Here is a 27,701-nt window from a genome sequence, read left to right as displayed (position 1 = left end):
TCGAAACATACAACCTTTTTAATTTTTTTTTTTAATTTAAGCTTTTTTTTAGAGAGAGAGTTTTTTTTTTTTTTTTTTACTGTAGGGTGTGCATGCTCAGAGGAGAGACAAAGAGACAGACAGAAAATGAGAAATCACTCCCCAGGGGGATGACCATGCCATACTCTCTTCTTCTCCATTCTCCTCTAGGGATTTTGGGCATGTAAACACACATGCCCAGTGTGAATTTTAAGCTGCCTGGTTCAGGACTTGAACTGTGGTTGATTACTTGAGAGTCCAGTGACATCTGGCATCTGCTGGTCCCTTATATAAGCTTTTTGCCATAGGTGCATGTGCTTGCCAGAGAGACAGAGACAGTGAGAGAGAAAGTGAGAAATTAAACCCCCTCTCTTCTATTCTCTCAGTATTCAGGGCACACACAGTTAAAGGCATGCCCTGAGTGGTTTTCATGCCACTGCATCTGGGTCTGAACCCATGGCTGTCCATGTGGAAGTTCAATACCTTAACTACCATGCCACCTGCTGGCCCCAAAACCACTGTTTTGATGAAGTAGACACAAGTCAAAGAGCTTGTGGGCTTCACAAAAATGTTGTTGAAGGTATTTATTTAAGTTAATGATGTGCAACCTAAGAAGGAGCTCATTTGTTAAGTAAAGACAATCACAACAACAAAAAGAAATGATACGGTAAAGTTTAAAAGGTTTACAGGATTATTCTACAGAAAGCTATGAAACTGACTGGGATAGAAAAAGATTTGAACATATGAAAAAGGATATAGCTTCTTTTTTGACAGAGGAAGTCATTTTTTAGAAAAATGAAAGTTGATCTCTATGAACCTTTGTAAAAATAACAGTAGTATTTTCTGGGACTACCTAAATAAGTGTAAAATTTGTATGAAAAAAATTAATGTGCTTAAGTAATCAGTATAATTTTTAAAAAGAAGGCTAATTCATATGGCCTAATTCCAGTAGACTAGCAAAGGTATGAAACTTCAGTAATTAAAATGGTGCAATACAGGCACTGGAGGAATCAGTACCACATAATGGTGGTTTGGAAAATAGACTCAAATGAAAATGTGCCGCTTTTTGACATCCCTGACCATGGAGGGGGAAATAGATTACTCAGTAATGCATGTTGGAATAGCCAAGTCTCCAGCAGCTTGGGGTAAGCTAAGGAAGCTGAATATTAGTCTTAATTTTTTTGCCAAAACACATTGCAGATGGGTGAGATTTAAAGGTAAAAAGTTAATTCAGCATATGTACATATGAAAAGGTTCTCACCTATAGTCATTATTAATATAAATTAAAAAAAGAAAAAAAGTTTGTAGAAGGGAAATTTGGTAATATTTACCGAAATGAAAATGGATGTGTTTTTCACTCAGTAATTTGACTTGAAGAATTTATAAGATAGATGTCCTTGCACTTGGACTCAAAGATTTTTAGACAAGAATGTTCACTGTGACTTTCTTTCTTTTCTTTCTTTCTTTTTTTTCCTGGCTAGAGGGTGTGTGAACTCACTGGTGAGAGGCAAAGAGAGACAGAAAGTACCCCTATGGGGCTTGGAATGTCTACCCTCCACCTTGCCCTCCACTAGGGAACTTGGGCATGCACATGTGTCCAGTATGCTTTTCAAGCCACCGGATCTGGGACTCAAACTGCATAGTCTGTCATGTGGGATCCAGCTGCTTTAACCACCAGGCTACCAGCTGATTTTATTGTGGCATTATTTGAAATAGTGACAACAAGCCAACTGTTTCCTTGGTAATTATTAGTGCTGTTTGCCAAATATTTTTTAGTTTTTCACCATCTGGGATATTATTTTATAGTTAGATTGGAGCATGTGACTGGTTTTGTCTGAAGAGCTGTAGATGGAGATTGCATGTGTGATTTCTGGACTAAATATTTCATTGCGAGGCATCTATAGAACACAGACTCAGGCCCTGTGACCTGCATGTTTGAGGAAGTTGCTGTTTCATCAGCAGACATTCCTGAAGCACTATAGTAGGTAGTATGGTGGTTAAAGTGATGGATTCCACATGGCTGAATCCACAGTTCGAGTCCCAGATTCAGTGGCTTGGAAAACATCCCAGAGACAGAAGAGGGAGAAAGCACTCCCAAATGGGGTGTGAATCCACTGCAATTCCTTCTCCATTTTTCTGTTCTGCTGGGATTTTGAGCATGCACACACACATGTCTGGTCTGTTTTTTAAGCTGTGGGGCTGGGATTCAAACCACATGGTCAACCATGTGGGATCCAGTTCCCTTAACCAGTAGGCAATCGAGCTGATTCTGTATGAATTTTTTTTTTTTTTCAAAAAAAGTTCCACTGTCTAAACATTGTAATGATTAGCACCATTTTTTTCATTGTTGTTATTGTTGCTACTTTTATCTTTGGACTCTTGAAAAACCCATTTTGTAGATTACTAAATGTTGGAGTTTTTTTTTTTTTTTTCTTTGGAGATGTTGTGGACACTTCACTGCATTGTAGTACTAGTGTTTTAGTGAAGAAGTCTGAGATCAGCTTCAATCCCTGCTCACTTTTAAGTGACTTGGTATTAGTGCCTCATTACCCAAAAGATTCTTTATCTTGAAATCAGCCACTTTACTAGGTTATATTTCAGTGTGAGTGTTGGGATATGATGTCTTTCTTTTAGGTATACATTCAGTTCTTTTTCATTTTCTTGGAAAGTTTCCTTGAGTTTCTAAATATATACTCTTTCTGTTTTAGTATTTTAGCTCTCTTTTTGTAGGACATCAGTCAAATGATGTTGGATCTTTTTTGCCTTAATCTTTCAATTTCCAGAGAATAATCCCAAGACCACTAATTCTTAGCATGCAGTTTACTTGTATAAAAGGGGCATCGATCTGTGCATTTATTTTGTCTATCAAGAGCAAAGATGGAATTTATAAGAGACCAGGGAGAAAAAGAGGAAGCAAAACAAAGCCACAGATTATCTGGGAAGAGTTTGCTGTCCTTTCCTGAGCTAATCTATTTAGCTGACAGCTGGAATAGAAGCCAGCATAGACATATTTCACTTGAGCTGGTTAGCTCACTCACTACAAAAACCAACAAGTGATGGATTTTCTGAAGAAAATTTGGGAAGCTGCAGAGCATTGGTGACAGGATGTTTCTAATGGATGTACACATTCTTCCTCTGACATCTAAAAAGTTTTACTTGAAAAATACTTGCTAAGTAGAAACTACTGTAATGATTTTAATTCCTATTTTAACAGCAGTGCGTAAATCATTATTTTCCTGATGGAGCATTAGATAGGTGAAGGGAAGTCCATTGGAGGCTTGTAAATATCCTAATATGATACATATATGTTACATATATGTATACGTAGCTATACATATATTATATTCAAGGTCGCTAATCTACAAATCAGATACCTCTATTTTATATTATTAGTTTATTTAAGCACCCTCACATGCTATCATTTGATACTCTGAATTCTTTTGTATAGACCAATCACAGATTTCCTGTTCTAAGTCATTAGTCATCACAGAGCTAGACTGAAATGGTTAGAAACAGGGAAGCTCAAGGTCGAAGGACCTGTAGTAGAGTAGAAACTTTCTAGAGGCAAAGGCAGTAAGGAGAAACACAGATGCTTTATACATATCATTTTGGTGTAGTTTTAGCACAAAACCAAGAGCCTGTGGTGTGTTTTGAGCTTAGAAGCAGAACTGGTGCATAATTTATGGAACCCCATACAAAATTAAAAGTTAGGACTACCTGTATAAAAATGATCAGGGGCCAGCTGGATGGATCCCACATGGCCGACTGCATGGTTTGGGTCCTGGAACTGGAGGCTTGCAAAATGCCCGAGTGCATGTGTGTGTGTCCAAAATCCCAAAGGAAGGGTTGGTGGAAGAGAAGGCATTTGGCGTGACCTTGTCCTGTTGAGTACTTTCTTACTCCACCCCACACCCCCTTGCATCTTTCTCTGGTGAGCACATGTCCTCTGGCAAAATTAACAACAACAACAAAGATTAGGATTTCAAGATGTGACAGTAGAGCATTAAACCCACAGTGGGCCCTTCAAAGCACAGAGCCCTCGTGCACACCGAGCAAGTCTTCCTGAACCTAACCTGAAGCCACCCTGCCTACCAAGAGAGAATGATGGTACTATTATTCAAGCAGAAAGAAAATTCAGAATGAAAATCTGATTTGATGTTGTTGTTGCTTTGGTTTTGAGAAGATACTAAATTTTTAGCTTTGTGTATCTGGATTTAAGATGCTTGTTTCAGACAGAGAAATGTAGACTTGGAGTTTAAGACAATTTAAAACTGCTTTGAGTCACCTCCTTGAAAGTTTCTGTATCTCAGTTTTTTCCCAATACACTGGGATAATAATAATGCACCTAATTTGTAGGTTTTTTTGAGGGTTAAATTAATTAGTGTACATGACGTGCTTCAGAGAGTGCCTGTCACACAGCAAGTGCCATGTATCTCTGTCATCGTTAGTATGGTTATTGCTATTGTTATGTTCAAGCCATACTTGAGTACTTCACAAAGTTCATGGCAAACTGGAATTCAAGTACAAGTATATCTGGGGGCAGAAACGTTTTGAAATTCCTGAGTAGTTTTTATAATACATATTTTTTCATGAACATTTTGAAGACTGTGTTAGTGTATGTACTCCCATCCATGAATAGAAGAGTTTTAAGAAAAGAACATTGGATAAAGTTTGCAGTTGAAAGAGAGGATTATAAGGGAGATAGGCAAATGAATGGTTTTAAAGTATGAGAATAATTACTGAAGTCCTGTGTCATAGAAATCAAGGGATGAGAAAGTAGCAATTATGTTGTTAGTGGACTTTTTTTCTTTGAGTGGTTTTAATTCAGAGGGCTTAGGGCAGAAATCTGATTGTAAGAAATTAGGGGGTAGGGAGAATGTGGAGGTAGTGGGTGTAGACTTTTCTTAGAAAAGTGGTAGCTTAATGGAAAAGAAGACTGATTAAGGTGAACTCCCTCTTCCAGTTTTTCATCTCTGAAGGAGAGTGCTTAGTGCAAAGCCTGACCTGTGATTGTCACTTGCTGTTTATTCCATGGACAATGAGTTGCCTTATTTCTCCTCATAACAACTATGAATTATTTGGATTGTGTTAGAGGTGAGGAAATCAAGATAGACAGCAAACCATTCCTCCAACCTCACTTTGCACGACTTTGAATTTCTGTACTTTTCTCAAATAGCACCCTACTTAGCACTTCCAGGGAAATGTTATTTCATTCATTTGTAGTAGTCCTCAGATCCACAGACTTCAAGCCCATCTTTAATTGGCTCCAAAGCTGATGAACGTTTACTACTTAAGGAGTGATAAGATAGAAAAAGTGATGGGAAAACATGCTGAGGGAGATAGGGTTTTCTGAGTGTCTTGGAATGAGAGATCAAATGATGTCCACACTGAGTAGTATGGCATGAAGGAGAGGGCTACAAGGTCAGAAACTGATATTCTCCCCCTTAAAAAAGTAAAAATAATGAATAAAGACAATTGAGAAGAATTGAGGAGCTAGACTAAGGGATGAAAATCTGTTGACAGTACAGAAGTGAGAAAGGTCGGAGGGTAGAAGGCTTTTGGTCAAAGAGGATACTCAAGAGCTCAGGGTCTGGACTGAAACTCTTTCAGCTCTGTGATGTACCAGGGGTGGAGGCAACCAGGTCTTTGGATGAAACTGTGAAATTCGTGTCTGCAGAACATAATCTAATGGAAGCAAAATTCCGGAGAAAGATAGCACTGTAGTTTTCGAAAGAAAAGCTCTGAGGTGGGCATTCATGTCATGATAGAATTTGGAAAGTGACGTTTGTGTGGGAGAAGCAGAAATGGCCAGTATTAGGAATTAGATATAGGCTGCAGATGTCAAAAAAGAGGGGGTGTGACTGTGATTGTCATATGACTAGGAAGTGTGATGACTGCTTGCTCAGACAGTGAGTATTACAGCTTGCAAAAAAGAGGTGGATTCTTTTGGGATACCTATAAATGTTGTCCAGTAATCTGGAGACAATTCAGATTAAGAGGCTGGAAGATGTTGTGATTAAAAAATCCGGGGCTTTTAAAGCAGGCACATTTTTATTTAAATTCTGGGTCTGATACTTACTGATTTATTAGTGTGACTCTAGTGAGCATTGCATTTTACTGGTTAAGTATGATGAAGGTAGTCTTCAAAAGGGTTATGGAAAATGCATATTATGAAAACAGTCATAGTTTAAACATTTTTTTTGTACCAAAGCATACTTTAAGTCCATTTTTTCCCCATGAACTTTTTGAAGATCCTGCAGGTGTTGTGGCTTGGGAATCATGCATCCTTGCTTTGGTCTCATTTCTGCAATTTATACTTTGTGTATCTTTAGGAATAGTTTCTCAAAGTCATTTTCTAATGGAGATGATATTAATATGGATATCATGAGATGATTGTGAAAAAATTCATATAAAGTATTTAACACAGTGCTTGGCCTAGAGCAAGAACATTTTAACAATGTTAAAATGCTAGTTCTTGGGACCAGCAGTTAGTGAAATGGCTGTCGCTGGATTCCCACGTAGTCAACCGTGGTTTGCGTCCTGGACCCAGTGGCTTAAAACTCACGCCAGGCACGTGTGCGTGCGTGCCCAAGATCCCGAGAGGAGAATGGAGGAGAAGGGATTGTGGCGTGGCCATCCCCCCTGGGGGGGGGGGATTTCTCACTTTCTGTCTCTCTGTCTGTCTCTGTCTGTCTGGCGAGTGCACGTGCCCTATAGCAAAAACCTCTCCCCCCCCCAAAAAAAATGCTAGTTCTTGGGGTCAGGAGTTGGTGTAGTAATTAAGTAATTAAGGTGGTGGACTCCCATTTAGTGGACCATGGTTTGAGTCCTGGATCTGGTGGCTTGAAAATCATGCTAGGCATGTGTGTATATGTGCTCAAAATCCTGAAAATAAGTTGAAGGAGAAGGGATTGTGGCGCAGTCATCTCCTCTGGGGAAGTGATTTTCCTACCTTCCTTCTCTCTCTCTGTCTCCGTCTCTCTCTGGCAAGTACACACATCCTATAGCAAAAACCTATAAAACAGAAAATGCTCTTATACTTAATAATGAGTAAGAGTAATTATTTTTCTTTTCTTTTCTTTTTTGGAGAGGTTTTTGCTATAGGGCATGTGCGCTTGTCAGAAAGACAGAGACAGAGAGACAGAAAGTGAGAAATCATTTCCCAGGGGATGGCGATGCTGTAGTCCCTTCTCCTTTCTCCTCTTGGGATCTTGGGCATGCATGCACATGTGCCTGGCATGAGTTTAAGCCCCCAGGTTCAGGACTCGAACCACAGTCAACTACCTGGGAATCCAGAGACATAGCTATTATGTCAACTGCTGGTCCCAAGAGTAATTATTAATATAGAAGGCAGAAATCAAGGATATTAATTTGGGCTTCGATTACTTGATTCTTATTTCATCAACCTATAACTTGTATTTACTGAAATAAATATTAATATCTTATTTTTGACAGTAAATATTCCTAAACTCCCTTTAATTTTAGTTCATTGGAAATCCCGGGATTCAGAAATGTGGATTGAAAGTAATTTCTTATATAACACATTTTCCTAATGCATTAGAGATGTTATCCCTGGAAGGTGCTATTGATTCGGTGATTCACACACTCCAGATGTATCCAGATGATCAAGGTTGGTACCATTTGAAATCAGAATTTAGAATAGATTTTTGTAGGCCATTATCTGTTGGTTGAAAGGCTTTAAATTTTTTTCTTCATTTTTGATATTTAAAGCAATGGATTTTATTATTATTATTTATTTTTGTTCTTTTAGAAATTCAGTGTCTAGGTCTGAGTCTTATAGGATTTCTGACTACAAAGAAGAATTTGTGCCTAGGAACTGGACATCTGCTGGCAAAAATTCTAGTTTCTAGCTTACAACGATTCAAGGACGTCGGTGAAGTACAGATTAAAGTACGTGCATTATTTCGAAGGGAATTTGGGAACTTGGGCAGGTTTCTCTTTCAGAGCAATTTATGCAATTCCCACTTTGCATGAATGGAGTGTTATAGTTAATTGAAAACGATTTATCATTTTGTAGTATTTTAATTATAGAAAGAGAAGAGAGTTGGACTGAATCTTTAGGGATACAATGTTTCATTATTAAATCTCTAAATTCAGCACAGGTTTACTTGCCATTTGTCTTTCCCACAAAAGAGCAGAGGATGTGCTAATGAAATTTCAGCTAGCTGAGTTTATTTACTTAGATTTTAGGTAAATAGCAGCTTTATTTTTAATTTTAATGCTGTTATTATTTTTTTAATTTGCCAGTGGGTGTATGTACTCAAGAGAGTAAGACAGAGAGACAGAGAGAGACAGGATAAGTGAGAAAGTACCCCAGTGGAGAATGCTCACACTGCAATCCCTTCTCCATTTCTTCCTTCTTTTGAGATCCTGGGCACTCATGCACATGTGCCCCACATACTTCTTAAATTACTGGGTCCAGGACTTGAACTGTGCAGTTGGCCATGTGGGATCCAGCCACTTTCATCAGCAGGCAACGGGTGGCTCTGGTAAATAGTTTTAATAATTCCAAGTGATTAAACACAGCCACCTTGTGTGTTTTTTTGTAAGCTGCTTAACTCTAGGATTTTGCTTCTTGATTTTTTTTTTCTTTCCTTGCAGCAAGGCAATATTTTAAACATTTTTTTTAATCAAGCAAAATTTAAAACATGATATATAATATCTATTTTTATAGGGAATCTAAGATATTGGTTTAATTTAGGAGAAATTAAATAAATTGCTTCAGTTTTTTTTTTTTTTTGAATGTTAACAAAACAAGTAGGTTTTTTAAAAATATCTATTTTGGTTGTGGAGTTTTAGTAATGCTGTTTGTTCTTTCACATACCCCATTCAGCAAATATTTTCATAAATGGCAGCACTGACTAGGAATAAAATGTCTAGGATCTAACCTTTGCCTAGATATTATCAGTAAATGAGATAATGTAAATAAAGTTTTTTTTTTTTGAAAATTATAAAGTGCTGAACATATAACAATCTTAGATTGAAAACTGGAATCTACAAATTTGCTTTTTAAACAAAAAAATTGCCAGAGCATTTATACGCTTTCCTGAGAGAAAGAGAGACAGAAAAATAGGGAGAGAGAGAGAATGTACCCCTTAATGGAGTATGCACCTATAGCAGAGGTTAGGATAAACTAGGCCACAAACAGTTTATTTGGCTAGTGCAGTGTTTAAAAGTTTTTAATTTGAATGATGGAACTTCTACACATTGGCATTACCTGCGTTGAGTTTGGAAACTAGCTCCAGAGAGGGATGGGCCACATGTCTCTCAGACTTCCATAAACTAAGATGATTTTTTCCAAATGCTAATATGTATTCATATCAATTCAACATCTTGAGAGCTCCCAATACTAATTTTAGCATTTAGATGATTTTGTATTTATAGGCAATAAAATATTAAAAGCTTAAGTTGATCTTTGCACTCTTACCTAAACTAAAGTAATGCTAAAGTCAAGTCTAATTTGTCCTTAACGCATTACATGGGCACAGAGTCCAGACTGTTGGGGATATGTTGAAGTGGTTCTAAAAAGCAATGATGTTCTCTAGGAATAATTTGCTATAAGATTGTAAAGTTCAGAGTGTTCTCACACTTTCTCCCAAATATACCCACAATGAATGAAATCTTAACACTTATTTCTTTGAGAAAAAAATTTCAGAAGACATGTTGGGGAAATACTGGGAATTATAGAAAATTAATTTTGTAAGCTTGTAATGAAAAGCTATTCTACTGGGCTATTTGGATCCATAGCCCTGCTGATTCAGCTATTCAAATCTTAATTAACATCTAACTTATCTGATTTTTGTCTTGTAGGTCCATGGCCTCAGATTGGGATATTTAAAAGCCAAATTTTAGAGGACTAGGTCTTTTTTTTGCTGACCTAGAGGATTTTTTTTTTTTTTGAGAGGTTTTGCTATAGGACATGTGCATTCGCCAGAAAGACAGAGAGAGACAGAGAGACAGAAAGAAATCACCCACGGGGTGAGGGAGGGGAGGTGGCCACGCCACAATCCCTTCTCCTCCATTCTCCTCTCAGGATCTTGGACATGCACGCACACGTGCCAGGCGTGAGTTTAAGCCACCGGATCCGAGATTTGAACCATGGTCGATTACATGGGAGTCCAGTGATGTAGCCATTACACCATCTGCTGGTTCTAAGGATGGTTATTAACTAGCATTTTATCATCTGAATGCCTGCTGTATTTCTCAGCTGTGAGAGAGAAAGTAGTATTTATAGAATTGTTTCAAGGTTTACAGCTTTGAAGTACACCTCCAGAAAAATATATCTATTTAAAAAGTAAATATCCAATGTATCAATCCATTTGGTGCTGCTATACCAAAATACCCGAGGCTGGGTGATTTTTATAAAGAAAATATATTTATTTCTCACTATTCTAGAGGCTGAGAAGTCCAAGATCAAGGCGCTGGCAGGTTCGGTTGTCTGGCAAAGGCTGCAGTCTCTGCTTCCAGGATGATGATTTTCTGCTTTGTCCCCCAGAAGGGGGAACACAGGGTGGGAGAGCAAGACGGCCATGCGCTGCATGAAACCTCTTTTCCCACTCACAAGGGAGGAGTCCTCATAGTCTAATCATCTTTTTTTTTTAAAAAGAAATTATTTAATTTAATTTATTTATTGTTATTTTTAAATTTGCTGTTGGGCACATGCACTCACCAGAGAGAGAGACAGAAAGAGAGAGAGAGAAAAAGTAAGAAAGCAAGCCTTCAGGTCCAGGACTTACAATGTGTTCGGCCCTGTGGGAATCCAGCACATTAGCCACCACACCACCTTCTGGCGAATCACCTTTTAAAGGTTCCATCTTTTAATACTATATTACTGGCCATTAAAATTCAACAACTGAATTTTGGAGGTAGCACAGACATTCAATCCATAGTATTTTGTCTCTGCCTCCCCCCAATTTATGTCTGTGTCACATGCAAAATACATTTGTTCCATATCAATAGCCCCCAAAGGGCTATTTCAGCATCAACTCAAAATTCTAAAATCCAAAGTCTCATCTAAATCAGATACAGCTGAGACTCAAGGTATAGTACATCCTGAGGCAGATTCCCCTGATGGAGCCCTCAGCTATGAACCTGTGAAATAATCAAACAAGTTATGTGCTTCCAAATACAGTGGAGGGACATCCAGAACAAACATTCCATTCCAAAAGGAATGAAAAAAGGGTTAACTGGTCCTAGGTAAATCTAGGAAAAAAAAAAAAAAAGGGGCAAATGACGTGAACTCTTATAGCTTAAGAATAATCTTTGGTTTTTCTTTTTGGGGGTGGAGATTTTTGGTACAGGGAGTGTGCATTCACCAGAGACACAGAGAGAGAAAATGAGAAATCACACTCTCCCCCTCAAGGGGGGTGACCACATCACAATCCCTTCTCCTCCATTCTCTTCTCAGGATTTTGGGCACACACATACATGCATCTGGTGTGAGTTTCAAATCTCCACTCCTGGAACTTGAACTGTGGTTGACCATGTGAGAGCCCAGTGCCTTAACTACTATGTTACCTGATAGTCCTTTGACTCTGTGCCACTTTTTCCATATAGATGGCAGAGTTTGGTTCCCAAGGATCCATGGGGAGCTTGCTCCCTTGGCTTCACTGGGGACAGCTGGTCTGCTGCTTTCACAGGTTGGCTGTGACTCTTCTAGGCGGTGTTGCTTGATTCTGCCTTCCTAGTTCTGGGGTGTCAGGGACTGTCCTGTCCCACAGTTGTACTACACAATGCCCTAGTGGGGACTTCCTGCAGTGGTTCCAATCCTATGGCTTTAATAGGCATTTACCTAATGGGATCTCTGTGGCAGTCCCACCTCCAAGACTTTTGGAGGCATCCTTTGAAATCTAGGTGGAGGAAGCTGAGCTACCATATCCCATGGATTCTGTGCACCTGCAGAGTTAGCACCACATGGACACATCCAACGCTTACTGCTTATGCCTTCTGGAGTGGCAGTCTCAGCTGTACCTGGGCCCACATGAGCCATAGCTAGGGCAATCTTTTTTTTTTTTAAAAGAAATTATTTAATTTAATTTATTTATTGTTATTTTTAAATTTGCTGTTGGGCACATGCACTCACCAGAGAGAGAGACAGAAAGAGAGAGAGAGAAAAAGTAAGAAAGCAAGCCTTCAGGTCCAGGACTTACAATGTGTTCGGCCCTGTGGGAATCCAGCACATTAGCCACCACACCACCTTCTGGCCCCCGAATCACCTTTTAAAGGTTCCATCTCTTAATACTATATTACTGGCCATTAAAATTCAACAACTGAATTTTGGAGGTAGCACAGACATTCAATCCATAGTATTTTGTCTCTGCCTCCCCCCAATTTATGTCTGTGTCACATGCAAAATACATTTGTTCCATATCAATAGCCCCCAAAGGGCTATTTCAGCATCAACTCAAAATTCTAAAATCCAAAGTCTCATCTAAATCAGATACAGCTGAGACTCAAGGTATAGTACATCCTGAGGCAGATTCCCCTGATGGAGCCCTCAGCTATGAACCTGTGAAATAATCAAACAAGTTATGTGCTTCCAAATACAGTGGAGGGACATCCAGAACAAACATTCCATTCCAAAAGGAATGAAAAAAGGGTTAACTGGTCCTAGGTAAATCTAGGAAAAAAAAAAAAAAAGGGGCAAATGACGTGAACTCTTATAGCTTAAGAATAATCTTTGGTTTTTCTTTTTGGGGGTGGAGATTTTTGGTACAGGGAGTGTGCATTCACCAGAGACACAGAGAGAGAAAATGAGAAATCACACTCTCCCCCTCAAGGGGGGTGACCACATCACAATCCCTTCTCCTCCATTCTCTTCTCAGGATTTTGGGCACACACATACATGCATCTGGTGTGAGTTTCAAATCTCCACTCCTGGAACTTGAACTGTGGTTGACCATGTGAGAGCCCAGTGCCTTAACTACTATGTTACCTGATAGTCCTTTGACTCTGTGCCACTTTTTCCATATAGATGGCAGAGTTTGGTTCCCAAGGATCCATGGGGAGCTTGCTCCCTTGGCTTCACTGGGGACAGCTGGTCTGCTGCTTTCACAGGTTGGCTGTGACTCTTCTAGGCGGTGTTGCTTGATTCTGCCTTCCTAGTTCTGGGGTGTCAGGGACTGTCCTGTCCCACAGTTGTACTACACAATGCCCTAGTGGGGACTTCCTGCAGTGGTTCCAATCCTATGGCTTTAATAGGCATTTACCTAATGGGATCTCTGTGGCAGTCCCACCTCCAAGACTTTTGGAGGCATCCTTTGAAATCTAGGTGGAGGAAGCTGAGCTACCATATCCCATGGATTCTGTGCACCTGCAGAGTTAGCACCACATGGACACATCCAACGCTTACTGCTTATGCCTTCTGGAGTGGCAGTCTCAGCTGTACCTGGGCCCACATGAGCCATAGCTAGGGCAGCCAAGGAATTGTCCTGACATAGTGGCAGGACAGAAGAGCAAGAGAGTTGTGCTATGCATGATGCCAATTTATAAGGTCCTCATTCCCATTCAGGAGAAGACATGCCCACAGCCTAATCATCTCTCTCTTTTTCTCAGATTTTTTTTTTTTTTTTTTTGCCATAGGGCATATTCACTCACTGGAGAGAGACAGAAACAGAGAGAGAGAAAGTGAAAAAACACTCCCCTTGGGGGGTGGCAGGGGTGGTCCTTCTCCTCCCTTCTCCTCCCTTCTCCTCCTGGAATCTTGGGCATACACATACATGTATCCAGGATGATTTTCAAGTTCAGGTCCAGGACTCTAAACACAAGACAGCCTGAATCCAGCTCCTTAACCCCCACACAACCTTCTGGCCCTTTTAAAAGTCTCATCTCTTAATACTATCACATTGGTTATTAAGTTCAATACCTGAATTTTGGAGTAGATATATTGAAATCATAGCCTTAGGGATTAAGTATCATATACAAATCTCTGTCTTATATTACTTATTTATACATTTTTATCCCTAATTGCTTATATTGTTACTTTTGGTCACACTTTCAGGGATTTCAGACAATCTTAGCAGTACTTGAACTCTCAGTATCTTTTTCCAAGTTGCTGGTGCATCATTCATTTGACTCAGTCATATTCCATCAGATGTCTTCCAATATCATGGACCAAAAGGATCAACAGGTACAATTCTTTCCATCTCTATGCTAAATGTTGTTTTTAGCTGACTCTAATAATCATTTCTGTTCTTTTTAGTTTTTGAACCTTTGTTGCAAGTGTTTTGCAAAATTAGCCCTGGATGATGAGTTAAAAAGTGTAATGCTAGAGAGAGCATGTGACCAGAATAACAGTATCATGGCTGAATGCTTGCTTCTGTTGGGAGCCGATGCCAATAAGGCCAAGGAGACAACTTCTTTAATTTGTCGGGTAAATATTCAAGGCCTTGCTTTTGCCTTTCTTATTTGATCCTGCCTTTATATAACACTTACATCCTATTATGCTTCATTGCAGATCATTGCAATTGCTTTTGATTTGTAGGAGGAATGTAGGTTCATGGCTTTTTAGTGGTAGTAGGGTCCTTTAGGTATTATCCAGTCTACACCTTGTTAGGTTGATAAATAAGTTTTAAATGTGCCTTTTATTATGCATCTCCATGTATCTTGTTTTCCATCCATACTCCACACAACACACATATTGTTTTTAAGTATTTTAAATTAATTTTTAAAATTTACATTTAATCACTATATATCTTTACATTGCTTTTTCCAGCATGAATACAGTTCATATTAGTCAAGACAAAGATATTACCGTATATATTATCATTAGCAAATAACTTTTCATTTTTGTGTCAATTAAATGTATTTTTTCCCTACCCCCTCCCTCCTTCCGTCTCTCTATTACCCACCCCTGTATGACCCCTACCCTCACTATCTCCAGGATCTCCAGTTGCCCTCCCTACTGCTATACCTTCCAAACTTTCAGTTCCTGCTATGTATTGCAAACATTCAGTATGTATTGAATGGCGATAATCAATCTGTCATATTATATTGTTTTAATTATTTTCCAATCATTTTTTCTCTACTTTTAGTTTCTTTGCCTAGAAAGTCTCTTTTCAGAACTGTGGTTATGGAGACTGTGCATTGCACAGCTTTGGGTGTCCCATTCACGTAGAAAGATGTCCCTTTCTATTGGCCGCCCCCAAAGTTGTATAAGACTATGATCTTTCCTTCTCTACCTTTCCTCCTGAACTATGCAAATACACACATATCTGATTGTTCCACTCTCCTTTAAAATCTAATCCAAATTCATGTTTCCTGAGGAAGCCTTCCTCTCATGCCTTAATCTCCAAAGGGAATTAGGACTTACTTCTTTTGGAAGTCCATGGCAATGTATGTGTACCTCTCATATGTTTTGTGAGTTTTATGAAAATAAAAATATATAGTGTTCATCTTTTAATCATTCAGAATAACTAACTCATTGCTTTACATAGAATATGCATTCAATAAATGTTTATCTGTATTTCAGATTTTTCTTAGTTGTATACAGTTTAGAACTTATAATAGCATTTAAAGAGTACCATGTCTATTTCCTGGTAATTTAATAATATCCCTAACACAGAAAGTATGTAGTGTTTTAGTATGTATTATTGAATAATCAGAGGGTACTGTATTTTCCAGTCATGTGTTTTTTGCCTTTATTTAATTTCCCACTTGCCTATGGATTCAAATCAATTTGTCAGCTGTAAGATTATGTTAGTATTAATTAATCATCAACATAAAAGGAAATGGATTTGTAATTCATTTTCATAACCATCATGTTTATGTATTAAAATAGAATAAATAATCAAATTATTTAAATTTATTCCAATTTGTTTTAAACCAGCAACAATTACATTTTTTCTTCTTTATTATTCATGGTAATTAACATATTTCCATCAATTATTTAATTCACTTTTATTGTGCGTCTTTTGTGTGCAGATCATTGCATTAATGTTATTTGGATATTTCAAAGAACTAAAAAGAAACTTCCTTTTGTAAGTTCTTATTAGGAAAACAACACACCTAAAAGGACCCAAGTACAATTGCACTATTTTCCCTGCAGAAAGTGTTTTCTGCTCTTTTCATTCTATACAAAAGCCTTTTTATTTAATCCTCTTCCTGTATTTTTTGGGATGTCATGCACTAATTATTTTTTGAAATATCAAAAGGCACATATGCTTACCAGACAGAAATAGAGAGAATGAGAGAAAGTGAAAGAGACAGTAAGAGGAGGAGAGAGCAAGCACCCACCCCTCCAGTGGGATGTGGTCAGCCACAATACTTTTTCCTCCATTACACCAAGGTTTTGGGTGTGCATGCACAAGAGCCTGGCATGGTTTTCAAGACGCAGGGATAAAATTGGAGCCATGGTTGGCCATGTGGGATCCGGTTCTTTTAACCTCTACACTATGGGTTGGGCCCTCACTCACTTATTTTTATTTTCTCTTTTAAAAACAAGATCAAATCTTTACATATATGGGTTGTATATTACATTTGAAGAATTTACTGTAGTTGTCAGAAGTTATTTGTGTCTAGCAAATAACTTAATTAATTAAATATTGTGAATGGATTTATTAAACATATGTTATTTACAATAGCAAATACGGTCATCAAGACTATTTATTTACCCAGCATAATTTAAGGACTATTCAGAGCAAGGCTTGAGTTTATCATGTTAAGCTTTCTGAGGAGACTTTAATGATGTAATAAACATGACCAGTAGTGAATATGGGGATGAATATTAGGCATGAAAATACTTGAATAGAGACCTAACTATAAGACTTATCAGATTACAGAAGGAAGAGAAAGTATAATGTAGTCTGAATACCGTAGAAAACACTTCTCTGGTGCTCACTGCCATGTGGACACTGCTCCAACTACTTACACAATTTAAATTTTTATGAGAGATATTTTTGCTCTATAGCATGTGCACTCACCAGAGAGACACAAAGTGAGAAATCACCCCCCCAGGGGGCATGGCCATGCTGCAATCTCTTCTCCTCCATTCTCCTCTTAGAATTTTGGGCACACATGCACAAGTGCCTGGCATGAACTTTAAGCCACTGGTTCTAGGACTTGAACTACTGTTGGCCATGTGGGAGTCCAGTGCCATAACCACATACCATCTGCTAGTCCAACACAATTTAATTCTTACAATAGCCCAATGGACTGGACCTAGTGTCATCCCTGTTAAACAGGTTAGACAGAACAGAGCAGGGGACGCCATTTGGAGCCATAGCAATAGCATAAATGAAGGTGGAGATTTTAAAAAATCGCATATTGTGTTTGGGAAAATGTCCTGGAGCATTTTAAGATTTTATACATATCAGCGACTTGATCATATTATCTATAGTAGTTCTGGAGCCTGGTGGACAGGAAGTGGATACCATTTAATTGTATAAATGTCTCCTCACATCCTCAAATCTCTTAGATGCACAGAGAATTCAAGAATTTACCCTAGTGTCCTTTTCTCCCTGTCTTGGTATTCTGAATCTTAGGGTCTTCTTTACTTTTCTTTCTTAATCCTTAAGGAGGTAACAGAAGGAACACAGGTTTTCTAAAATTTTTATTTAACTCTATTTGTTTATTTTAATTTGATCAGAGAGGAACGGGGGAGAGAGGAAAGAGAGAAAGTGAGAAAGAAAGGAATACAGGCTTTAACTCCAGCAGATTTAGCTTCAAATCCAAGTCCGTATCACTTGCCACTTATAAGAATTTAAACAAATCCCAATGTTTTCTGAATATTCATCTATAAATGAGAGTAATAATTCCTATGGCATGAAGTTCTATTTTTTTTTTTTGAGAGAGGTTTTTCACTATAGGGCGCGTGCACTCGCCGGGGCACGAACCGCGGTTGACTACGTGGGACTCCAGCGACAGAGTTGCACACAGTACCTGGCATGTTATTTTTGTTATCTATTAGTTTGAGTTCCTAATTGATAAATCATCACATTCCATCACCTTTCAGAGCTATACCTGAATAGGGCCAGTGTGCTATGCCACAGTTGCTGAGGCTCCTGTTGACTTGCTGTAGACACTTCAGTGTGCCAATCCACCTGAGCACGTGCTCTGAAAACCTAACATTCAGAGTGAGATATAAGACTGAGTGGGAAAGTGTCTCTTGGTGCAAATTCAGATTCCTGTCCTGAGAGCTCAGAAAAACTAGACATGAATGATGATTGCCTTTTGAGGCGACATTAATGAATGTTATGATATTTATGTTAATACTTAGTCATTCTGCATCACACACACACACAAAAGGCAGGGCAGTAGTGTTTACTGTGTTAAGGTACTAGTTTCCCAAATGTCCTCAGTGCACAAACAGAAGCCCAGAAAGCGTCAGCACTGTGTGGAATTGGTGGAGCCTGGATGTACACTCAGGAGTCAACTCCAAGTCTCCAAGCTTTTTCCCCATCTCAGGCTGCCTCATTTATGATAACTGACGCTCATGTGGCAGATGATCTAATTTATACTTTTCTGATATTTGTGGAACTAATTTTATTTTATTTTCTCAATTTATTTCAACGGTACCTTTGAATTTATTTTATCTTGTTTCAATCTAAATGTGTGAGATGTTCAGAAAACTGACACCGCATTTGATTCACCGATATCACACAAGAAAAATGTGATTTTTAAACATTTCAAAAATTATTAACAGGTATGTGAGAAAGAGAGCAGTCCCAAATTGGTGGAACTGTTACTGAATAGTGGCTCCCGTGAATTGGATGTACGCAAAGCCCTGGCCATAAGCATTGGGAAAGGTGACAGCCAAACCATCAGCTTACTCTTAAGGAGACTTGCTCTGGATCTGGCCAATAACAGCATCTGCCTTGGAGGATTTTGTATGGGAAAAATCGAGCCCTCTTGGCTTGGTCCTTTATTTCCAGATAAGAATTCTAATTTAAGGAAACAAACAAGTAAGTATCAGCAAGAACATTTTATACTTTTTATTTATTTTATATTTTATTTTATTTTAATTTTAGAGGGTTGGTGCACTCTCCAGAGACACAGACACAGAGTGATGCAGAGGGAAAAAGCATCCTCCAGGGGACCATGGTCACACTGAAATTTCATCTCCATTTCTCTATCTTGTTGGGATTCAGGCATACATGCACACAAGCCCAGTGCAATTTTCAAACTGCTGGGACTGGGATTCAAACCTGGATAAGCCATATGGGATCTGACTCCCTTAACCACTGTGCTAAGAAGTCAACTGTGTAGTAGCTTTCTTATGAAAACACTTTTTACTAAAGATGTATCTTATGGAATTAATTGGATAAGTTGTCTCAGTGTTGATTCTGGTGGATGTAGTGTAGTCTCTGTATGGTTTCTTTGGCTAAACTTTCTGTCAGTGGTGTCTGCATGGACCTCAGTTTCCTACACTGCAAGCGTTTATGGTGGTCATGGCACAGGTGATTTAAATCTTTGCAATATTGGCAAAAATAACAAATATTGATAGTAAGCTGTGTCGATAAGTACATGTGGAAACAAGAACTTTACACATTGTTGATATGTTGTCCTCTTTTGAGAACAATTTAGTGATACCATTTGTATTTTCAGTGAACATGCATACTTTTTGAATCAGTGATATATCATTAGAAATCTACAAATAGACATTCTCATTGTGTACAAGAAAGTTTACGAAGATGAACATTAAAATGCCACTTATAATAGCAAAAGAAAAAAAACTTAATTATTTCCCAAAAAGGAACTATTCAAATCATATTCATGCAGTGTGATGCTTTACAATCACTAGGGGAAAAACAAACCAAAACAAAATCATGTAGCAATGTAAAGTGTCCCAATAGAGAATGCGTTAGGTGGAAAAAGAGGCACAGAACAGTGTTTCAGTATCCAATGTCTGTGAAACTCAATTGGAATAAGGTCATCATAAATGTTTGAATACAAAAACGCTATGTCAGTGGAACCAGTAGTTAGCATAATGGCTATGTCACTGGACTCCCACTAAGTCGACCGGGGTTCACGTCCCAGACCCGGTGGCTTAAAACTCACGCTGGGCGCGTGTGCATGTGTGCCCAAGATCTCGAGAGGAGAATGGAGGAGAAGGGATTGCGGCATGACCATCCCCCCTGGGGGGTGATTTCTCGCTTTCTGTCTCTCTGTCTCTCTCTGTCTGTCTGGCGAGTGCACGTGCCCTATAGCGAAAACCTCTCCAAAAAAAGAAAAAAAAAACATGCTATGTTAGTAAATAATCTCCAGACATGAGTTCCGTGTTGCCTCTGGAGACTTTGAAAATGAATGGAGTGATTAGATCCCATGTTGCATCATTCCAAGTAGTCTCATGTGGACACCTTGCTAACTTTAATCTTTGATGTTTGATGAAGGGCCCACTGGAGAGAGACAGAAGGACATTGACCATTCACTCTATCCCCTTTGTTCTGAATGAAGTTTCTACCATTGGCAGGTCTTATGTAAATTAAAAATATGTGACATGCCAGTTGATTGATTGGATGGCATAGTAATTATTTCATTGGCAGGTGGTCTGAGTAAAGAACATTTTTGAATTCATAGCTTTTAAGAGATTGTTCAGGTATTACTTGACTCAGTCATATACATGTACTATAATGTGAGCTATGAAAGCATTATTTGAAGAACTTTTCCAGGCTGTCTGTAGAATAATGAGAACTGGATCTGTTCTTCATAGTAGAGTGTAATATAAAATGTAATGAAATAATAAGAAGAATGCTAACTTTGAAATTCCATCAAATTTCTCAAGAGTCGGAGTGAATCACTCAGAAAAGTTCATAAAAATGACTTTATAACTTATTTAACATCTTCTAGGCCCTAGGCATTGTACCAAACAGTTTATATACTTCATTTTAATGAATCGTTTTCATGACTAAGCTGCATATATTGTCATCTTTACTTTTCAGGGGAGGACATTGTTAGGAAGCATCTATAATCCCCAGTGGCATTACTAAGCCTGTCTGGCTTCAAAGGCTGGGTCTTTTCTCGGTCTCATTATTAATGGTTTTACAAGGTTCAGTTTTGTTACCTGCACTGAAGCTTTGCGTAAATTCACACGATCTTTCAAAAATTTAATTCAAGGGTCCAGCAGATGGTGTAGTGGTTACATCATTGAATTCCCACGTAGTCGACTGCGGTTCCTGTCCTGGATCCGGCAGCTTAAAATTCATGCTGAGTGCATGTGTGCCCAAGATCCCTAGAGAATGGAGGAGAAGGGAATGTGGCGTGGTCATCTCCTTGCGAGGGAGTATCTTTATTTCTGTGTCTCTGTCTCTCTGGCGAGCACACATGACCTATGACAAAAAATCTCTCTACAAAATTTATTAATTCACTACCTGATAATTACTTAGTATGACTATTATAAAGTGACTTTGGAAAGAATAAGATATTCTCTGCACTTATGAATCTACATAAGGAACTTTGGTATAATAAATGTTTATTTAATAATTATCTAAATTCATAATTATTGATTTCTGAGGTGTTAGTGTATCTCTTTACTTTTAGATGTAGGGTCTACACTAGCAAGAATGGTGCTCAGATGTCAGACGAAAAGTGCCGTGGAAGAAGGAGCAACCCCAGGCAGCGATGGGAATTTTTCTGAAGATGTATTTGATAAATTTGGTGAATGGACCTTTATTCCTGACTCTTCCATGGACAGTGTGTTTGGTCAAAGTGATGATCTGGATAGTGAAGGTATTTAACTAAAAAACAATCCTTTTTATGTTTTACACTTATATACTGACATTAAACAATAGGAACTGAGACAAAAACTGATTAATTAATTTGGAAAAACTTGAGTACGATGTGGTCATTTTAGAAAACAGTTATACTTACTAATTCCAATGAAATCAATAATTCAAGAAAATGTGTCTTTGCACTTCTGAGTATTATGCTAGTTAATGGGTGAATGTGATTATTATAGTGAGAGAACTATATTCAGACCAGAACCAGATTTTATGTCTGTCCTTGATTAGATCCTTTTGTGGCTTGTGTAGTTTCCTTAACCATGTTAAGAATAGTGATGCCAACCTTGCAAGGATTATTACAGGAATGAGAGAAACTGTAAAAGTGTCAAGAACTGTGTTTGGCAAATAGGAAGAGCTTAATAAATAGTTTCCTTTACTATAGTTAAAAAAAAACTATTAATATTTTAATAGCTCACAAATTTCTGTGGCAAAATATATAATAACAGTGATAAGGGATCATATATTTAGTATAATACACTTTGGTAAAAATGGACTGAAGGTCTTTTTTATTAACATGGTATAATGAAAAACTTTGAGTGATGGGATAAAGGTAATTGAGAGGGCTTAGAGTAGATTATTCCAGAAAGTGATGCTTCAAGTATTTTTAAAAATCAACTTTTACTGAGATATAATTTATATAAAAATACATTCATTTCAAGTATACGTTTGCCTGAGTTTTGAAGAAGTATACATCACTACTATCAAGTCATGCAACATTTCTATTGTCCAAAATGTTCCCTTATGCCTCTTCACAGAAAATGCACTCTTCCCTGCCTTTGGAAACTGATAACCGTTTATCTACTTCCTATCACTATGGATTAGATTAGTATTTCCTCCAGTTTCATATAGAAAGGATCATACAGTATGGCCTTTTTATTGTCTGTCTGTTTTCCAAAGAGGTTGTGCCATGTTATTGTCCCACTAATAATACATGAAAATTTTAGTTGTTCTACATCCTTGTCAACACTTGGTGTTATCAGTCAGTTTAATTTTAGTCATTCTACAGGAGGTGTTGGCCTAGCTCATTTGGGTTTAATTTTCATTTCCCTGATGATTAGTGATATGAAAATATGTTCATTTTCTTATTAATCATTCATGTAATTTCTTTACAAAGTATCTATTTATATATTTTTATTGTAATTGTGTTTGTTGTCTTACTTTTGTATTAGAAAAGTTCTTTGTATATTCTATTTAGAAGTCATGACAAATATATGTATTGCAAATATTTTCTCCTAGTCAGTTTGCCTTTTCATTTTATTAATGGTAATTTTCAAAAAGCAGAGTTTTTAAACTTTAAGGGAGTACAGTTTTTTATTTTTCAATGATTTGTACCTTTTTTATTCTGTTTATGAAATCTTTGCTTATTCTAAATTTGTAAGTATTTTCTGTTTACTATTAGAAGTATTAAAATCTTCCCTTTTACATTTGTGCCTGTAGCCCAGTTAGGTTGATTTTTGTGTGTATTATCAGCAAAGGGTTAATAGATAGATATATATTTCTCTATATGAATAGCTAATCATTCCAGCATAATCTGTTGAAAATATTATAATTCCTCATTAAACTATTACAACTTTGTTCAGCTTAATTGACTGTATAGGTTTAGTTTTATTTTTACATTATTCGTCTTGTGCTGTTCATTTATTTCTTTTCCTTGTGTCAATAACATGCAGTCTTAATCGTATAAATTCTCTGGTGTTCTTTTTCAAATCTGTACTATGTTAGGTCTTTTGCATTTACATGTATATTTCAAATTGAATAATTTTATCCTGAGAATTTTACTGGAATGTTATATAATTTATAATTAACATATAACTAATTTATATAGTTTAAACTTATACATCAATTTGCAGAAGTCACTATCTTTTTTTAAAAAAAGGTTTTTGCCACAGGGTTTGTACACTTACCAGAGAGACAGAGAGAGAGAAAGGCAAAGTGATAAATCACCCCTCAGAGGGATGGCTATTCCACAGTCCCTTCTCCTCCATTCTCTTCCTGGGATTTTCAGTATTCATGTACATACATCTCGTGTAATTTTCAAGCTACCAGGTTCAGAACTTGAACCATGGTCAGCCATGTGTGAGTCCAGCGCCTTAACCACCATGCCACTTGCTAGCTCCCAGAAATCAATATTTTAATGTGAACCTTTGATATACAAATATGGCACAAATTTCTTTTATTTGTCTTTTTAAATTTCTGTCAATGTTTTATAATGCATGTTTTCTGATGCTATTGTAAGAACAGTATATTTAAATCCCAATTTCAAATTTCAGTGATGTCATATAGAAACACAGTTGATTGATTTTTTTTATATTAACTTTGTGTTCTTTGAACTTGCTAAACCGACTCGTGAGTTCGAATAGCTTTTTGGAGATTCCATAGAATTATATATATTCACAATTATGCCATTTGCTAATAATGGCAGACTTACTTCTACCTCTCTAATCTGTACATATTTTTCTTATCTTATTGCACTGTCTAGGACTCCCCGTACTATGTTGAATAGCAGTGGTAAGACAGAGCCTTGTTCTCTGATTTCCAAACTTAGGAAGAAATAATTTAGTTTGTTATATTAAGTATGACAATATCTGTAGTTTTTTTCATAGCTGTCCTCTGTCAGGTTGAGGAAGCACGTTTCTAGTCATTGTTTGCTGAGCTTTTTCATTACTAATAAATGTTGAAATATGTTTACTAATAGATATTGGAATATGTTTTTCATCTGTTGAAATGATAATGTTCTCCCTCTCCTTATTTTATTATGATGGCAAATTATGTGGATTGATTTTCAAATGTCAATCCAAACTTGAGTTTTTGAGATAAATCTCAGTTGTGGTATATTTTTATCCTTTATATATTTTATTGAATTTTATTTTATTTTATTGTGTTAAGGATTTCACATCTATGAGGGATATTGGTCTGTAGTTTTATGCTTTCTTATTATTATGACAGTAATGCTGGTCTCTTGAAATAAGTTTAGAAGTATTCCCAACTTTACTGTTTTCTGAACAAGGTTATGTAGAGATAAATATGTGGTAGAACTCACCAGCAAACCTATGTAAGTTTAGAATGGGGGGATCTAATTATAAATTTAGTAACTCTAATAGATTTAAAGTTATTTTGATTTTATTACTTCTTTAACCTGTTTTAGTAAGTTGTGACTTTCAAGGACTGTGACCATGCCACATAAATTGCCAAATTAATGCATTTATAGTTCTCTTATCATCCTGTTAATATTTATGGAATTTGCAGTGATATCTGATCTTTTATTCTTGACATTGGTAATTTGTCTTTGTCCTTTTTTTTCCTTGTTCAATTTAATTCAAGATTTATCTATTCTATAGATTTTTAAATATCTTCTTTTTAAAGATTTTTGCCATAGGGTGCATGCACCAGCTGGAGTAGAGAGACAGTGAGAGGGAAATTGAGAATTCATCCCACAGGGAAGATGGACACACCACAATCCCTTGTCCATTTTCCTTCTGGGATTTTGGGCATGCATGCACACACACGTGCCCAGCATGAGTTTCAGGCTTCTAGTTCTGGACTCAAACAATTGTTGATCATGTGGGAGTCCAATACCTTCACCACTATGCCACCTGCCCCAAAACAACTAGTGTTTTTATTTAATTGATTTTTCTCTAATGTTTGTCTGGTTTGTTCTAATCTTTAATAATTATTTTTCTTTACTAATTTAGTTGTATCTCTCTTTTTTCCAGAATCTATATATGGAAGCATAGAACACTGATTTTCAGACCTTCCTTATTATATAATATAAAAATTTTAGGCTAGATATGTCTTTCTAAGCAATACTTTATATGCATGTTACAATGATGGTGTATTCCATTTCATTCAGTTTTTTTTTTTTTTGAGAGGTTTTCGCTATAGGGCGCGTGCGCTCGCCAGACAGAGAGAGACAGAGAGACAAAAAGCAAGAAATCACGCCTCAGGGGGGATGGTCACGCCGCAATTCCTTCTCCTCTATTCTTCTTTCGGGATCTTGGGCATGTACGCACACGTGCCCAGCGTGAGTTTTAAGCCACCGGGTCCGGGACGCGAACCGTGGTCGATTATGTGGGAGTCCAGCAACATAGCCATTAGGCTAACTGCTGGTCCCTTTATTCAGTTTTTAAACTTTTAAAAAATGTCATTCATGTGTCTTTTGGCTTCTTCAGGACTTCTTTGACTCATAGTTTCTTTTTTTTTTATTTTTTAAGGAATGTCATTTTTCCAAATATTTGGAGATTTTTTGGATAACTTTCTGTTGCTGGTTTCAATTTAACATTTTTTTGTGGTCAGAAATTTACTCTGATAATTTCTACCCTTTTAAATGAATTGAAACATACATCTTAAACTATCCTATGGTTTGCCTTGGTGATGTACGAATAAAAAGAATCTGTATTTACCTGTTACTGGATCAAATCAATTAGGTCGAATTGGTAATGTCTTTCAAAGTCTTTTATATTTTTACTAATTTTTCTCTATTTGCTATATTTGAGAAAGAAATACTGACATTATAATTGTAGATTTGTTCATTTATTTTTCATTACCATCGGTTTATACTTTGTGTATATTGAGGTCTGTAATAGGGAGTACAAACGTTAAGGATGTTTCATATACATATTTCATAAATTAACCTCTTCTGTTGATTCAGTTTTGCATCTAGTTTCATTTTCTTTCACCTGAAGAACTCTCTTTTGCATTTCTTGTAGCACAGATCTGCTGGAAACCCCCTCTGTAGATTACTGGAACTCTTTTTTTATAATTCTACCCCAGAACTCCCAGCTCTCTTAGTTTCCATAAATGTTGATCTTCTTCTCTTGATTTTAGGAAATACATCAAGCTTTATTTAAATTCTTTCGGCTCTTAAATTGCCTTCAGGCAGAAGGCCAGGATGATCATGGGGTTCACATCCTTTGTTACCCTTCATTATGGGATTACACAGTCCTATGTTGTCTGTTGCCCAATGTCTGAATCTAATTGTTTAATGTATGTTGTTCAGTTTTCTAGCTTTTTATCGGGATAGTTAAGTTCATGCTTATTACTCCATGATGCCAGAAAGAATTCTCAAGTATTTTTAAATAAAGAAAAATATTTCAAATGTTAACATGTAAATAATTGTAAAATGCTATAGATTACTTGTGTAAATAATATGCTAACATAATTTTTTTTTTTTTGAGGGTTTTGCGTTAGGGCATGTACACACATGGTGGCAGGGAGATAGTGAGAGGGAAAGTGAGAAATCTCCCTCCCCCGGGGGGGGGATGGCCATGTCACAATCCCTTCTTCTCCATTCTCCTCCCATGACCTGGGGCACGCATGCACACATGCACACACACACACCTGATGTGATTTTGAAGACATCCTGAGCTCGAACCATGGTTTGCCATGTGGGAGTCCAGCCATGTAACTGCTATGCCATTTGCTGGTCCCAATATGCTAAGATACTTTATAAACATACATGGAATACTTATGAAAATGTAATAATCTTTATAAGATATGTAAATGCAATTAAATTATGAATTCCATTTTATTACAATTCTTTTTCTTTTTTTATTTTTCTTTTGGAGAGGTTTTCGCTATAGGGCGCGTGCACTCGCCAGACAGACAGAGACAGAGAGACAGAAAGCGAGAAATCACCCCCCAGGGGGAATGGCCATGCTGCAGTCCTTTCTCTTCCATTGTCCTCTTGAGATTTTGGGCACACATGCACAAGCACTCAGTGTGAATTTAAGCCATCGGGTCTGGAATTCAAACTGTGGTCAACTATGTGGGAGTCCAGTGAGTTAAAAATTATGCCATCCGCTGGTCCCCATTTTATTATAATTTGTAAACATAAAAATAATTAAAATTAGGGACCAGCAGTTAGCATAATGGCTATGTCGCTGGACTCCCACGTAGTCAACCGCGGTTCGAGTCCCGGACCTGGTAGCTTAAACCTCAGCCAGGGGC

The 27,701-nt window shown here is 37.3% G+C and overlaps 1 protein-coding gene across 1 annotated transcript in view; it reads left to right on the top strand.

The window, feature by feature from the left end:
- LRRK2 (leucine rich repeat kinase 2) overlaps nucleotides 1–27,701 on the top strand; it is a 186,508-nt gene that overhangs the window by 48,584 nt on the left and 110,223 nt on the right. The window contains 6 exon segments of the mRNA XM_027768596.1: nucleotides 7,504–7,648; nucleotides 7,790–7,929; nucleotides 14,039–14,167; nucleotides 14,240–14,410; nucleotides 18,680–18,938; nucleotides 21,514–21,702. Of these exon segments, the coding sequence (XP_027624397.1) occupies nucleotides 7,504–7,648; nucleotides 7,790–7,929; nucleotides 14,039–14,167; nucleotides 14,240–14,410; nucleotides 18,680–18,938; nucleotides 21,514–21,702 (1,033 nt within the window).

Source organism: Tupaia chinensis, unplaced genomic scaffold (genome assembly GCF_000334495.1).
Source record: "Tupaia chinensis unplaced genomic scaffold, TupChi_1.0 Scaffold146971_1, whole genome shotgun sequence".
Taxonomy (NCBI): domain Eukaryota; kingdom Metazoa; phylum Chordata; class Mammalia; order Scandentia; family Tupaiidae; genus Tupaia; species Tupaia belangeri.
This window is presented reverse-complemented; position numbering and strand designations above follow the sequence as displayed.